Genomic DNA, 17,353 nt, shown 5'->3' with positions numbered 1-17,353 from the left:
TGTACATAATGTCATTCTGATAAAGGATCAAAGAAATCAATGAGAACTCAAAGTTGGAAGGGATCTCTAGAGGTGCCTTACTCTTGTTAGAGGAGATCTGCTTTTCTAGTTGAAACCATAGAGTGAGATTAACTTATTTAGGGTGCATGGTGCTAGATTTATTTATTCAGAGTTACATTAAGCTGTCTCAAATATTTCCAGTAAGCTGATTCTACAACTTCTCTGAGCTACATGTTCCAATACTTAGTTTTTCTCATTGTGAAGAATTTTTTCCGTTCACTCAGAGAATTTCCCATTAGCAGCACTGGCTATTGCCTCTTATGCTGTCCCCACACATCCTAATGAAGAGAGTACCTTCAGCTTTTCTCTAACATTTCTTTAGGTAATGGAAGAAGGTGATTAGATTCTCTGTAAGCCTTCCATTCTAGGAAAAACACCATTTTATATAAATCTTTCTTTGTAAATTAAGATCTCCTATCTTCTGATCACTTTGGTGGGCACTGTCTAATTTTACCATTTCTTTGAACTCAGAGAATGAAAACTGGACAGAGTGTTCTTGGTGCGGCTTGAAAAATTCCAAGTATTGAGGATTAATCACTTCCCTTGTTTTGGGTTTGGCTATAGTCTGCTGATATTGCCTGCAGTCTGCTTTCCTGCTGCAGAGATGGGCTGCTTAGTTGTGTTCTGCTAGCTGTCTTCTTGGCATCATAAATCCTTTTCAACAAAGATTCACTCTCATCAGCCAATTTCCAGCCAGTATGCTTGGGATTACTTTTTCGCAGCATAGACTTTGAATTTATCTTTCTTAAATCTCATACATTTCCTGTTATACTAATTTCCAAGCCTTTTGTGACCTATCTGCATGGTAGCTCTTTCTTTCAGTATTTCTGCCTCTCCTCTCTGTTTCATGTAATCCACAAACTTGATGAGGGTACTTTCAGTACCATTTTCCCAACTGCTTGTAAAGATACTGAGTAGTATCAGGTCTAGGACTGACCCTTGAAGTAGTCAAATCTTGACAAGATGCTGATCTGGCTTGAGATGACTTTCTTTGCCATTTCTCTACCTGTAGCTGCTCCATCTGTCCAGTGCTTATCCTTCCAGGTTGTCATCAAAGATATTTTGAGAGACCATGTTCAACACCTTGATAAGGCTCATTTGTATTGATTTTTTTTTGAAATCTCTCTTAATATGTCGTTCTTTTTGTCAGTGCAAATGTGAAAGTGATGAGCTTGGTGAAGTCATTCAGAAGTGACACTTCATAGTTTGCCCATTACATAAGGTCAGCATGAATGGGCATTGTTCCTTTAGCTTTAAAAAAATCCATAAATGAACTTTAAGAATAGTGACTTGTGTCCACTAAGCATGAAATGCTCAGGAAAACAAAAGTCACAAAGCTGTTAGACTCTTAAAAAGAGAATACTATTAGTATTAGTAGTAGGATTGGGAATCTGTGGGTTTTTTTCCTCACATAATGATTATGATGATGTAATTCTCATGTGGTGGAGAATGCTTTCATAAAATATATCAGTACTGGGTTGCTGATTTTTTTTACTTTTATCTCAAAATTTTATCTTAATTACCTACAATCTTTCCTTAGTTACTAGAGACTTTTTTGAGTTCAAACATTGCATTGGTGAAAGCAAAGCTGAAGCATTTTCCGTGGCACCTAAATGCTTTTAGAAGCCAGGAAAGAAGTTGTAAGCTATCATTAAAATAAAAATCTCCATTAATGGATCTGTAATTTTTCCTTCATAGAGAAATGTCAGAATTAGTCTGGCACATTTTTACTGCGCATTTATCCGCTCTTGACTTGTATTATGAAGTCTGCTTCAAAGTACTTTGATCCTTGTTTATTCTGTCATATTTTCAACATTCTGATATTTTTCTAACCTTGTGGTCCAGAGTCCCGCTGCTCAGATATTTCTTTCCAAGCCAGTGCTCCAGGATGGAGCAGTAAGTAACACATTACTGACAATGACTCATTCTGTTTCCAGACTCATATTTATACATAGCATTAGACTATGACTAACTTAGAGCCTTTGCCATGGTTCCATTTGTGGTCCCTGACAAGCACAGTTATCTTCCAATGATTAATTCATGAATGCTGAGTGTGACACTGACAGTATCCTCTGAATGTCATTTGTGAGAGCTAACATTTTATGCATCAGGTTTGATGCTGAGATGAGTTTCTAGATTTGCTTGATCTTTTCATTTCCAGCTTTCCTATTAGTTCTCTTTTTTCTTCCAGTGAAATTCAAGGCATAGGCAGCTTTCTTACATCTTTAGCATTCCTGAGGGAATGCAAGCATGGTAAATCATGTCACCACAAGTTATCTCATACAAACATCATTTCCAGTTGATTTCAAGTTAGGTTGGATTTCCCGACGGTGATTTCCAGTTAGATGAAACAATATGGTGAACCAACCCAGATAAAATAATACATTTCATTGATGGAGAATATAGGTTGATTAACCAGATTGATTTGCACACAGTGAAAGAAGGTGGAAAAATAATGTAAATTGCAGCATCTGCTTCTAACAGTATGAATGATACAGTCATAACCACAGGAAGCATGTTGGAGTGTCATTATCTTTAATTCAATGTCAAATGGGCCCCTGATGCTTTTCATTGTTCTGACTTCTTGATTTTCATCAATGAGTCCGCTGAGTATTTTGGCAAACACAGGATAACTATTTGTGGTTATATTTTCCTAAATCAAATGACGAAGGTTTTTTAATTTAAGATTGAAAAAAAAAAAGCTCTTGTGCATTAAAAAAAGCAAACATAGGGTTCAAAATTAGAATGGCCCTATTCCCTGGCATAATGTCAGCTTTTAGAGGTGGAAGAAAGTAGTGCAAAAGCATTCACTTTTTGTGCACTTTCTCTCATCCTTGTCAGCTTACAGTGGTGAGTCATGTGCAGTGGTATTCTAGGTTTTGTGTTCTCTTCTTCATTAATTGTGTGTACACTGTTTGAATGTTTTCATTTCATCTTAATTATTCCAGTAAATGAGCTGTCCTGTGCAGGAGCTTTCTCTGATTTTGTTGATGAATTTTTTCCTTTTCTTTTCAATAGTAGCAGTGGCTTCATCCTAGCTGATTAAATCAGTCATCATAATATGAATACTCTGTCCTTTAAAGGATATTGTATTTTTTTTCACATGTTCTAATGATTGAGTAGAAAGCAACCATTCCCCTTGCTAATATTTTTTCATCCTTGAGTTTATTTTTTTCTCAACAAAAATAGAAAAATACATATGTATTACAGTTCCTTCTATTTTTTTTTCTTGTTGTATCTCATTTGCCTTTTCCTTGCTCCCCCCACCATGTGTCAGCAATGTGCATCTAACCATTTGCTAGAATTTTTTTCTCTGCCACTGTTTTATATTTCTCAGATTACTTATTGTAGCTAAAAAATTTACTGGGGTACAGACTGTATGATAAAGGAATTAAATAAGGGTTCTTGGTAAAATTTTGCAAATATTGAAAAACATTTATTTCCACCCATTATACATTAATTTAGATTCCTACAGAGCTGATATGCATTTCTTGAAGTATATTATGCTACAATGAAATATTAAATGCTTGCAAGAGTTATTTGATTGAAAACAAAAAACAAACCCTATGAGGAGAGACCCTGTTTGGTCATCTCTATTCTATATGGTCACAGAATACTCTGAAGAGAAATGCTTTCCCCCTTTTATTGTTAACTAAAATCTTTTGTAATCAGGCCCAGATTATGTTCAGTACAATAACAATGTGCAAAATTCAGAGCCCTAAAAGTCCTCAGTTTTGTTAGCATTGACACTAGACTTAGCTCAAATGCTTGGTTTCTTAAGTCCCCAGGCATAGTGAAAGAGCTCTTGGATTGTATTTCAGAAGGGGGACATAGTAATCTCTTGTTTTCTAAATAAATGTTCTTTTTCATTCCACATACACTTCAAATTCTCTTTTGGGTCAGAATTTCCGTCTGTCAATCACCTGAACTTCAGAAATGTTTGTAGTGTCAATCTTTGATTCTTCCAGATCTGATGGCAGAAATATGTTTCAGGGTGACATCAAAAGAGGAAAGACACCTTAAAAAGTCTGATTATGCTAGTGTTTATGTGATATTTCTACATTTTATTTACAAGGCAAAATTTAACATTACAGAACATTTCCTGATACATCTTGAGTTTGCAGTGCTATTAAACAGATGGGACAAATGTGGTGTAAAAGGTTCAGTATGTCTAATAAGTTAAGTTTATCCAGTCATTATGATCTCTTAAGCACTGAGTTTTACAAAAAATGAAAGAAGGTAATTACCTTCTTTTTAAAACAACTCAGGTGAAAAAAAGGAAGCATGTGCTCTGTAGTTACACAGCATCAACTTCTTCCAAACTACTGACTCCTTTGTCCCAAATTACTGACTCCCTTCCTACCACAACAGTTCTTTGTATTCTGAAAATATTAAATCAGAAAACACATATTAATTTTTAGGACTTCCAGTGGTCCATTTCTGTAGGGCAAGCTAGCCTTATTATGACCTGAGAGTGATATTACCTCTCACCTAAAATCTTTCTCCAAGTATTTTTGTCATGTACAATAGGTAAAATGTTATCTGCCCTGTCCTTCACAACTGTTTCCTCCATACACTGTCATCTGTGAGTGCTTTGATTACTTCAGATTGCCACACTATGCATTAGGTTTTCAGAACTGTTCAGCTGAGTGATTGAAATAAGAGCAAAATTTCACTTTTGCTAGAATCCACAGATTCTCCTACAAAACTTAACAACATAGTTTATTATCTTTGCTAGAGTGAAATACTTAATAGTTTTCCGCTGACCTGAAGTACTTGTAGGCCTTCCTCCTGCATAAAAACATATAAACAATAAAAACGGATCAACAATAGATATTTCACATTCGACAGTCGGGACTGTCTAGACAAACTGGACTGTCCAGTTGCTAATTTTAAATGGAGAAGATGAGAAGTACAAATGAGATGAAAGACACAGATATCCTTAGAAAATTGCCTTGGTAAAACCTGACATAGTAAAACCCGAGAGGAGGGCAATGTGCAAATTGAGAGTTTGCTTTCACTCATAGAGGCATATTATTCTTACTCATATTGCATTTAATATTTGTCTTTCAGAAATCCAAAATCTCCACTTATGACAAGATGTGGGCCTTCATGAGCAGCAGGAGGCAGTCAGTACTTGTCAAAAGTAATGAAGAAGGTATCCAACGCGTGCTTACCTCTGATTACGCATTTCTAATGGAGTCGACAACCATTGAGTTTGTCACACAGAGGAACTGTAACCTAACTCAGATTGGAGGCCTGATAGACTCCAAAGGTTATGGCGTTGGAACTCCCATGGGTAGGTGATATGCCAGCCACTTGTTCTCTGTTCATTAATCTTAGTTCCTTCACCAGCATGGGAAACATCCCATACACCGTTCCTTTCTCTACATTGCCAGCATTCACCTTTATTTTCTTTTTTCCAACCAGGCACAATACATATTTTGTCAAATTTTATGGATTTTATTGTATTTTCCAAAAAGAAAACAGTTGTTTATAAATAGTTGTATATTTTCATATGATAAATTTGTCTTACATGGTGCCTTCCATATGTTCAACAATAACAACAGTACTGTTCACAGTACTGTTCAGTACTTTATTTTATAAAAAGAAAAAAGTTTTGAATATTTTGATCTCTGTGTTTAGAGAATGAAGTCCTGGTAGTGGAAGGCTTGCATTAGCAAGTGGGGCTGAGTCTTTAAAGAGGGCTAATCGCTGAGATTGCTAAAAGAGGATGAAAAGATTCCATACCATGCCACAGACAAAGCAAATATTGATTTACCCTTGTGGAATGTGGGTTTGCATATTGGCTTGGATATTTCAATCCTTTAAGTATTTTCCAGGTCAGCTGCTTTTTACTAAGTAGAAAACATTAGTTGCAAGATTAAAAGCCAACTACAGGTATTAGCTTGGTTGTAGCTTGGCTCCTAGAATCCACAGAAGGGGATTCAGCAAGAACTGAATGCAGTGATTTTTTCAAGGACATGAGGTGAAGATCCAGCATTAGATTTCAGGATAGATGGGAATGAAAATAGTGTCACACAGTGAGTGTGAGTACCATACAATAATTCCACTTAGTATTATAAGGTGGTTCTATTGACTTATTTATCAAGTAAATACTTATTTAAACCTCAATTTGAACAAGAATTTATCATTTTGTCATTGATGTGGATATATTATTATTTTTTCTCAGATAGGTCTTAAGTTTGGTACTGTTTTCATCTGTGTTAATAACATATGTTAAATCATTGCACTGGTAAAGTTGTGTCCAGTACTATAATTAAAGCACGTGGAAAGTAATTTTAAGAAATAAATTTTAAAGAGGTACCTAGTATTATCAAATGCAGATTCGCCTATATATTGGATATATTTACTGCTACTTCAATAACATCTCTGAAATTTTCACTCTTTCAGTAATTTTCTATGTAACAGACACCTGCTGAAGAAGTTATGATTCTGTTCACTCTGTCTTTGAACAGTTTGTTGTTAGGAATATAGTTTTGATTCATACCAATTTTTCCACCCCGTTCTATTGTGGCTCTTGTATTGCTGAATATATTCTATAGATGTGCAAGTGACAGAATGGACTGAAATTCAGACCTGCTGGTCTTTTTGGATTTTCTTATTTATAAACCTTTGTGTTATTTTGAGTATAAAGCCCACCTTTCATTTAGGTTTAGTATGAAAAAAAATCAAATCTTAGGGATATTTTATAATAATAAATAATAATCTTTAAATAAGCTGCATGCAAACTTGTGAAGCATCTGAGGCATGCCCCAGAAATTTAAGTGAACATTGAAATGTCAAACTGATAGGAATCAGAGAGAACAAAACACTCTAGAAATTGTTCAGTTTATGTGTAAGTCAGAGAAGCATCATAAACACCAGAGAAAACAGCTTTAAAACAATGACAAATTCAGGATCAGAATTCTGGACTTTAAGTTTAGGGGAAGAAATATTGAATGTAAAGAGCCAAGGCAGTTGAGTAAACTTTCTGTAGGTCTTTGTTCCCTACTTTATATGGGGACAGAAGGCACTATTTCTTTACTAATTTTGAGTTACATCAGATTCATTATTCAGCTCTTATTCATCCACAAGATTCCAAGTAAGAAAAAATTATCTGTGTCAAGAGAAAAAATAGTGTTGTACAAGGGGATATGTGAGCAGACAGTTGTCTTGAATCAAGATGAAGCAAATAGAGGACATACCTGCAGGAATCAGCAGTCACCAAAGGAGGTAAAATAAGAGTTTAAAACAGTCTTAAACTTAACAAAAGCAGTTAAAGAAAGATCTGAAAAAAACATGACAGCTTCATAAGGGGAAATAGAACAGAATGTAAAATAGGATGTAAAGTAAAATTTTTCACAAAAGAAATGAAGGTAGAAAAAAACAGATCTAGGGCTTTCCCAAAACATCTAAGAATAAGAGATTAATCCAATATTTCAGCAGTATCTATGAAATGCTGTTGAGAGAGCTGACATTTATAATGGGTTTATATCTTGTGTATTAGGTGCACAGTCTCAGAAGAAAGGGATTGTGCAACCTCTGCTAGAATGATGCATAGTTTGCACATACATTTAAAAGGAATCCTTACGAAGAAGCATTCCCATGATGTCTGTCAGAATAGTTTTGTTAAATATTTTGCTTTATTGGAGCTACAAAGTATTACAGAGCAGTGGATAATGCAAAATATTCTCATGCATTATAGCTAATCTCATTTCTACAGGGAAAAATAATTCTGGAGACTTTAAAAGAACTAATGACTTGGTTATATCTATAGAAGTAGATTACATCATTATTTAATGACTATGAAAGGAGTTTATAGACATGCAACTGAGTAATATCTTTTTAGAGTTAATAATCCTACAAGTAACTTGTCAAGTGCTTGGAAAACTGCAGTGTAATGGCTTCACATACAAAGTATATGCTGCTGCTTTTGCCTGGTTGGGAGGCAACTTGTCTCCAAGAACAATACAGAACTATTTGCATTTATGGAATCATAGAATCACAGAATATGCTGTGTTGGAAGGGACCCATCGGGATCATTGAGTCCAACTCACGACCCTGAACAGGACACTCTAAAAATCACACCATGTGCCTGAGAGCATTGTCCAAAAACTTGAAATCAGACTGGTTAGATGCTGTGGCCACTTCCTTGGGGAGCCTGTTCCAGTGCCCAACCACCTTCTGGGTAAATAACCATTTCCTGATATCAAACCTAAGTGCCCCTGATTCAGCTTCATGCTGTTTCTAGTCTTGCCTCTGGTCACCACAGTTGAGAGATCTGTCCCTGCCTTGTCTCTTCTCCTCACGAGGAAGTTGTAACTGCAATGGGGTCTCCCCTTCATCTCCTCCAGGCTGAACAGACCAAGTGACCTCAGCTGCTCCTCATAAAGCTTCTCCTCCAGACCCTTTACCACCTTGGTGGCCCTCATTGGATGCTCTCTAATGGTTTAATGTCTTATATTGTAGTGTCCAAAACTGCCCCCAGCACTCAAGGCGAGGCCACCTCAGTGCAATGCGGAGCAGAGCAGAGAAGAGCAGGACAATTCCCTCCCTTGCCCAGCTGTGATGCTGAGCCTGATGTCCCCCAGGACACTCCAGGATGGCCCTCCTGGCTGCCAGGGCACTGCTGGCTCATGTTTCACTTGCCATCAACCAGGACTCCCAGCTCCCTTTCCACAGTGCTGCTCTCCAGACTATTTATCCTTAGTCTCTACGCACAACCAGGGTTGCCCCATCCCAGGTACAGAATCCAGCACTTGTCCTTTTTAAACTTCATATAGTGTTACAGGCATGGTGTTGGTAAGATATACATGTCATCTGCAAAATTTGCAAAAAATCCGGTTTATCACCAGGAGCAGTGGCTTGAAATTGCAGAAGTTTTTGCACATAAGGTTAAATTTGCAGGAAGCAGTTGTTACAGATCTTAGGTTGACTGCAGTAGAAGGGATATGGTTACTTTTGGAGAACAGCACCAAAGGAAGTAGGTGCAACATATCTTGATTATTTTGAAGATTATTGAATAATAATTAGTGAGAAAATAATTTTCTTGAGTTTAAGCAGCTAAAAAAAAAAATCTAAAAGCTTTCCTAACAGAAAAGTATTCTATCAGTTTATGACAAGATAATCACTTGGAAAATACAACCAAGAAAATATAGTCCCAGTTTAGAGTAATGCAGTAAAGGTTCTTTGCTCATGATGTTAATATTTTAAATTTAGAGAAAGAAAGTTGCACAAGATTAGGAGAAAAAATACCCCAAAAACCAGTGGATCAGGAAGTACATGGGTATCAATTCCTTCCCAAAAAATTGGAGAAGCAAACTATGAGTTTACATGATTATTTTATTTCTTCTAAAAGCATTAGTGAAGTAAAGAAAATTTAGATTGCTAAAATGTAACTTTGAGGGAGGAAAATGGAAACAATGTACTTTTGGTGCAAAATAGGATTGTCAAAATCAGCACACATCTTTAAAATCAACAAGATACAGTGATACTTGAAATAGGTGTAAAGCAGAATTCTGTATGGTATCTTTGGAGTAGTGAAATATGAACGAGGGAGAGTGAAATATGAGCTAGGGAGAATTTGGTAAATTATGCATACAATGACTGATTCTCACGATATAAGTTTTTAAATTAAAGTTTTGTATGCACCAGAATTAATTTTTGGTCATCCACTTCTGATGCTAGGCCAAAAAAAAAAAACTTGATTTATAAGGAAAAGAGAACAACAGGCCCGGGATGAGATGCCTTATAGCAACTGATACTTTGGAGCAGATAAGGGAGAACCTTGTAATGGGTTTTGTTTGTTTTGTTGTCTATCTTTGCAATATTGTTTATAGCTTTGTAACCAAGAGTATAATAATTGCTCCACTAGAGAATGTTTGTTTGATTTTTTTTTAATCTTCCAGTTTGAAGATCCACATGCAAGGGGTTTTTATTTGCTTTATTCTGGCATGTTTTATGCACTATTTTGTCAGGTGTGTGTTCTCTATCAGTGAATCTGACAGAGGAAAATTATTTGCATATTATTGTCAACATGGTGTTTAGTTGCTTTCTAATTTCTATCACATAATAATTATATGTATAGATATTATCCACAGTTATCTTTTAGAAATGCACATGAGTGTCTTTTAGTGGTTGGAATTTGTCTTTGTGGGGGCATTCACCTCATCATCCAATATTGATGATCAAGGGAGGAATGAGGGGTGGGAAGGAGGGAAGAAGAAAGAGAGTGAAAAGACACAAAAAGACAATTAACAAAGGTGTAGCGGGAGAGGAGGAGGGAGGGAGAACAAACCCTTTGGGTATGCAGGGCAACTTATGCTTCCCATTACAGATAATCTGAAGTGTTTATTATCATTTCCAGTGTTTCAATTTCCCGTTTCATCATCATGCTTGTTTAAAATTTGGGTTGTTCTTGAATATAGCCCAGTTGGGCCTAAATTTACAATTGCAATGAGCTCCTAAATGTTTATGATACATCCAAACGCTTATGGTCATCCTATCAAACAGATATTGCAGCATTATTTTCAAGAAAACCTGGACTATCCAGCAATCTACTTTTTTATGTCCTACTGGAACACAGTTAATGTGAATTTCCTATGGTCAACATGCTGTAAAACACGGTAATATTAAGTGACAAATTCTACATTATAATGACTATTTATTAAGATATTTGCTAATATGAACCATGTGGAATATTAGAAATGTAGTTTTTACACACTTTATGCTAAAGCCTTAATACTCTGTGAAGCTACTTTCTCCTTTTCTTCATTTTTTCTTTTTGGTTGGTTAGTGTTTTTTGTTTGGTTTTTTTTTTTGGTTTGGTTTTTTTGTTTAGTTCTTTGGGGGTTTTTTGTTTTGCTTGTTTTTGTTTGTTCATTTGTTTTTTCCTTTCAGTTTTCTACTTTCAAATTGGAAGAAACATAATTGAAATAATCTTTTGGAAAAATCATACTTCATCTCTCTGGGATGGTGTTTCAGGTTCTTATTTCTTTTCTAAATTCCTCTTTCTCTTCAGCATGTTTGACAGCAGGCTACTTCCCATCTGGCTTGGGCAGATTTTCTTCTGAATTGCCATTTGCTTCAGTGTTGAACCTGGAGCACATAGATGGCTGACAAGTGAATATTTGGAACTGATTCCACATGAATAGATCTACTGAGCATGCACCTTTCAGATGATCTGCCTTTACGCGGCAGATGAGGAGTATCCTGTCGGTGTGTGCCAGACGAACTCTGTGCGTGTGGAGATGTATGCAAAGTAATGCCTTTGACATTTTGAAAATGACAAATGGTGTGTGTAAGTAATCTTGAAAATTGCATAAATTTCTTCTAGCTCTTGAGAAATACAAAATGGAAAATGGTATATAGCTATGGTGCATAGAAGAAATTAGAGCTGGTCATTTCTCTGATGTTTCTCTGTCCCCAAGCTGCAGAAAATTGCAGAACTAGATTAAGAGGGGGCTTTAGTGGTGTAGCAGTGATGTTCCTAAAACACCTGATAATGGTGACGCAAAAAAAATTTGAGAAAAAGGTGAAATACCCATTTCTTTACCCTTTATTCCTTTGCAGTTAATACAATCAAATTCTGCTATTAATATCAATAATGCCTCAGTTGCAAAATATAATGAGAAGAATCTTTGAATATATTACATAATTCTCTTCACTTTTGCAAGGTTTTTGACTTCTCACTAGCTGTGGTCAAGTGGATCAAACCATGACTCTTCCAGAGCATATGACTCTTTTGTCCCTGGCATTTCCATATTAATGGACTACCAAGATACCCTGAGAAATACTGGAAAGGGTTTAAGATTTAGATCTTTGAAAGCTAATTGTTAACTCCAAAATTGTTTAAAAAAAACCCAAAAATTGCACTCCCCTGGCTATATAGAGACTCTTCACTGTTCTTTGGCACAAAATACATCTCTCAGGATAGGAATGATGTAAAGTGATGTATTTTGGGGTCAACATTTACATCATTTCATTTCAAGTCTTATATAAATACTCATTATAAAAAGTTACAATAACTTGCAATAGTAACACAGATACCGTTATGAAAATTAATTCATATAAGTACATAAGATATATCTGCATGGGGGATGTTTATAAATTCACAATAGAAAGTTGGCAACTACTGTGATGTAAGAAAGTTATACCTCACATGTCAAAAAGAAAGATGTAAGAGTAAAATCAACAGCATTCCAGCAGAAATGCATTGGCTGCAGACCCCAGATATCAGCACAGTCACTTAAGTTGAAAGCATGAAACAAAACTTCTAAGTTCTCACGTTCTGTTGACTCATGGGTGCCTTTTCCAGCAGTTTTCTTTTCTTTAAATTCAAATGAAATATCAAATAAAATGTCTTTTTTAACAGAAATTTTTACCTCTCACACAAAAAGCCATATTTTTCACAGTACATTGTTCTAAGAGATTTTCAAAATTGTGCCCACTCACAGATGAATTCCAAAAAATCTCTTTGGCCAACTAATGTAATATGCACATCACTTATGGTTCTTTATATATTTTTGCATAATGTAAACAATCTTAACATTTAAAAATTTTATTTTTGTAAAATCAGAACCAAGAGTGGGGTTAGTTTCCTTTCTTTCGTAATTTTTTCAAATTTCAGTCAACTGTGAAGCATGTAATTAAAATGCTGTTTGGAGTTTGTGCATTTTGGAGACAGTAACATTCATATAATTTCATCAGTCACAGGATCTAGAAAGAGTATTTCACACTCCATTCACTTAAATTAAAGATTCCACTGCAGAAAAAAAGTAATTCAGACAATAATTTATGATCTGCTACTTGATAGCTTCTCTAGGAATATGACTTCATTAATTATTTATATTTATCTAAGCCATTAATAAATTAAATAAAATAGCATTCTTCCTACCTCAGTGGTAGGCTGCTGGATTCAAAGATAATTTAAACAAATAAATTGTTTAATCAGTGATTGTATGACAGTTAATTCTCATGTTGAATCTTGTAACTATGTATAGATTCAGCTGATTTATATTACCTGTTCCGTCTCTAGGGAGTGACCTACAAGAAGTATTCACAGTAAAACTCTTTATATTATAATACAGATTTTTTTAGCTGACCTGACCATGTTCTTAATGCAGGTATTTTACAAAATATTTCACTATCTGTCTATTTTAAGGGCATGTTTCCAAATGTAGAAAATTATAAATCAGGCACAGTGGGGCATATAAATTACTCATGACAGATCTTTTAATAGATGCTTGTAATTGCAAAAACTATAGTTTAATATATTAAAAATACAAACAAATAAATTATTCATTTCCTAAATATGCAACAGCAAGTGGCAAGTGAAAAGAATAGTCTTAACTTTCCCCTTAGAGTTTAGCCATCCTCCTTCCCTGCTGCATTTATTATTCCAATTGGATTTTTCAGCCTGGGTTTTTGTGGTGGTTTTTTTTTTGGTGGGTTTGTTTTTTTTTTTTTTTTTTTTGGAGGGGGTTGAGGGGGTTGTTTTTTTGGTTTTTTTTGTTTTTTTTTTTTTTTTTTGTAAATGTCTAAAAATTAGTTTACTTTTGGTGCTTGCCTGCAAAGTAAAAAGTGGGCAAAATAAGAGTAAATGTCCTGTAAATGCATGACTAGCACTTCATCATCCTATAGATATGTTGTCCCCGATGTCTTGTCCAGCTTTTAAAAGACCAGAGCTTTGTTATTTGCAGCAGCATACACAAATAGGATGTGTGGGAATGGCTTAAAGCTGCATCAGGAGAGTTCTAGGCTGGATATTAGGAAGCATTTCTTTATCCAGAGGGGGGTCAAACACTGAAATGTACTTTCTAGAGAGGTGAAACCCCAAGCCTATCAATGCTTAAGAGACATTTGGACAATGCTTTTACCAATGTGCTTTTACTTGGTCAGCCCTGGACTGGCCAGTCAGTTGGACAAAATGATTGCTGTAGGTCCCTTTAAACTGAAATATTCTGTTCTGTTCTATTCCTTTGATACCATTTTTTATACAGTTCATTTATTTTTCCTTTTTTTCTTTCCCTTTCACTTTTCCTTTTTTCCCTTGTCTTTTCTTTTCCCCTCATTTTCTTTCCGTTTGCTTTTACACTTAGAGAAGGTTTCTAGATACACCAAAAGGGTTGGGTTGGCATGTTAGATTTTAATCACTGAATGTTCTCAACTTACTTCAGTATTCCCAGTATGTTTTCATGCACATAATCAGTCCAATTACATTACTTCAATGCTTACAATGTTCAGTTCTGAGAAAGTGCTTTCTTCTTAGTAAGAAGATGAAGTTCTTTGTTGCTTTTCCAACTGCTTTTTGAGGACAGACTTGAAGGAAAGATGTTTTTAGCTAGAGAAGTGTTTGACAAGAAACTTTTACATGTGTACTGCTTCCATTCTATGGTGCTTTTCTTTGTTCCAGCACAGTTGCACAAACATTCCTGCACATTTTCAGCTGATCCCTCTGGTTTTAATATACTTCTATTAGAAAGAACAGGGATAGCAAGGATTTAAAGATTTTGTGAACCAGATCATTTACTAAATTAAAAAAAAAAACAAACTAACAAGCAAACCCAAAACCAACCAACCAACCAACCAACCAAAACAAAGCTCCACAGACATAACAGTTCTATCTCTAACATATGTGAATACAAAAGTAAGGCTGAAGTTTCACTGTCATGTCAAACTGCCATTGGGCTGCTGCACTTTGCAAAAGCTGACAGCTATTTGAGCTGCTTTAGTGAACTGAACCAGCAGAATAATGTTCATCTTTTTTTTTTCATGAAATTATTTTGCTTTATATTTGTCTACATAGCTGCTAATGAGGCTGGAAGTATTCATAGTATAAAGAAAGCAGTGATAGTAAACAGGGATATGGAAGAGAAAATGGGATTTCTGCATGGGCAGCTGTTAGGCCAAGTCTGAAGACAATCCTGAGAGACTTCCCTGCTTTCTGGTAGTTTCAAAAAGGTCTAATGTATCTCTCAGTAAGAGAAACAAAGCAGTTGTAATTTAACAGATGTGAGTGGATGCAGTGCAAAGGGGAGGTGTCTAAGTGACTTTTCCATATGTTTAAAATTGTTATTTTCCCAATATCTTCCATTCATTCCATCTCAAAGTTTGAGGAACCTGAATATCATCCTCTTCACACTGGTGCTTCTTTTTTTAATCTTATTTTTTTTTCTCCTGGAGGTCTAGGCTAAGAATCAAAGAACTTTATGGTAGCAAGAGAGCCACAAGAAATTATAATACTGGCTAATATTTAAAACATTAAAATAAAATTAAAAAAGGATCCCATTGATCCTTTCAAAAGTAACTGTTTGGAGTTTATAAATATTCCTTACTCTTTGAAGTTAAGTCCTGATTGTAGTTGAAGCTGCTCTCTGTATCCTGACATAATTCTCTTTTCACACCTCCACCAAATTTAAAAGGTGGCATATTTTGAAGGGTTGTTTTGAAAACTTTCCTTAAATCTCAGGCAAGACTAGAAAACAATGCCAGTGAGCACAATGACTAGCACTGAGCATTACTGGCACATTTATTTCAATTAATGCATACATTTAGCAGTCAGTGATCAATGTAGAATTAATTTTAGATTTTTTTTTCCAGGAGACACAGGTTTGGGGATTTTTTAAATATTTTTTGTTACTTCTCTTAAACATCAACAATTTTTTAAAATCAGGGTTCTATGTTGCCTTGCTTGAAGAAATAAAAGAAAAAAAACACCCTAGGCTCCAGAGAGAGACAGCTAGTGAGATTTTCTTCTACTCTTCCAGTAATTCTGTTGTGTCTGACACCGGTGGGTAAATGGAAGGTCTATTCTTTTTACACATCTATGATTAAATATATTTATGTAAAACCAGCATAGCCACAAATATGAATGATACAGAAACCTTTCAAAAAGCAGTTTCAAAACTGAAAGGAATAACAGATAAATTATATATCAATTTAGTCCCTGAAGTTGTTAATAATATACTTGGTTGATGTAACTGAAACAAAATTCTACATATCTGAAAATAGTGAACAGTTTGGAAGTTTAAAATTTTCATTTTTGCAAATGTATTCCCAGATTTCCTCTGTAAAGTATGGAACCCATTCAACATTGGTTGTCAATTTAATCTTTGTTGTGATTTCAGAATCTGTAGGTATTTCCCCCTGATACTCTATGGGACATAGGATATCTGAGTCACCTTTGTTAGATGTTGTAAAGCACTGCTCCTGGAGAAAAGTTTCCATTTCACAGTCCAGAACTCTACTTTAAAACTGTGCATATTTTCTTATGTATATGTATACATATACCCTTAGTTAAAAAAAAAAGAATCACTTTGAATATGAATATAGGACATGCAAACACCTTCCCACTGCCTACAGTTTTCAAGACCTAAAGTAGCAGTAATAATAATAATAATAATTCTAGGCAATAATTTGTTTTTATGGTTAAGACACCCTAGATCTTTTGAAGCTACTTGTTACCATCAGACCATATCTATTACATAACATGAGAAATTTTTACTGGTCTTTGGAGATGAGGCATATAAACAAATCTGTCTCTGTAGAAATAAATAGGAACCCATGTACCAAGACAGACTACCTTTTTCTTATGCTTGCCTGCACTTAGTCCGTAATCCTTCATACAATATGTAATATTCATCACTTATACATGCATAAAAGTGCTGAGCTTCAGTTCTCCTATAACTAAAACAAATTAATACATTTGTCTTCATTAGCTGAACATAATGGGAAAAAAAGGGGCAAATTATTTATTTTTATGCAGGTCAAGCCATGTATTGAAACTAATTTGAGAATTTCAACTGCCTGAGCAGTTAATTTATTATTTTGGAAATGTAAGACTGTGTAACTAACAGATTTGATGAAAGAACTGTTTTTTTATAGTTGCCTCAGGATTATGAGCATATTGAAGCACTGTCTGGGAGGCATGCTGAGACTGAGCTTTATATCAACAAGGAATTGCCAAAACACTTAGCATCCTGTAGTGTTTGTGGGCTGACTCTGCACTAGAGAAGAGGCTTCTAGTAGGAACTTACCAAACACATACAACCAAAGCAAACACATTATTAAAACTTCATGTTGATGTTATTGTGTCTAGGACATAATGTATGGTATTCCCAAATGTTGTGTCAATGGTCTAGGTAGGACTGAGTCATATGAGAAGCAGCTGAGAGAGCTGGGGTTGTTTAGCCTGTAGAAAATGAGGCTTAGGGGAGACCTTTAAGAAGGTTGGCCTTTTCTCCCAGGCAACTAGCAATAGGACAAGAGGAAATGGCTTCAAACTGCTCCA

General features: G+C 35.3%; 1 protein-coding gene across 5 annotated transcripts in view; it reads left to right on the top strand.

The window, feature by feature from the left end:
• GRIK2 (glutamate ionotropic receptor kainate type subunit 2) overlaps nt 1-17,353 on the top strand; it is a 359,071-nt gene that overhangs the window by 314,471 nt on the left and 27,247 nt on the right. For all 5 annotated transcript variants that reach the window (XM_077176547.1, XM_077176545.1, XM_077176546.1 and 2 more), the window contains one exon: nt 5,134-5,359. In XM_077176547.1, the coding sequence (XP_077032662.1) occupies nt 5,134-5,359 (226 nt within the window). The remainder of the gene's footprint in view (nt 1-5,133; nt 5,360-17,353) is intronic.

Source organism: Agelaius phoeniceus, chromosome 3 (genome assembly GCF_051311805.1).
Source record: "Agelaius phoeniceus isolate bAgePho1 chromosome 3, bAgePho1.hap1, whole genome shotgun sequence".
Lineage (NCBI taxonomy): Eukaryota > Metazoa > Chordata > Aves > Passeriformes > Icteridae > Agelaius > Agelaius phoeniceus.
The sequence above is the reverse complement of the archived record's forward strand: the minus strand, read 5'-3'. Positions and strand labels throughout refer to the sequence as shown.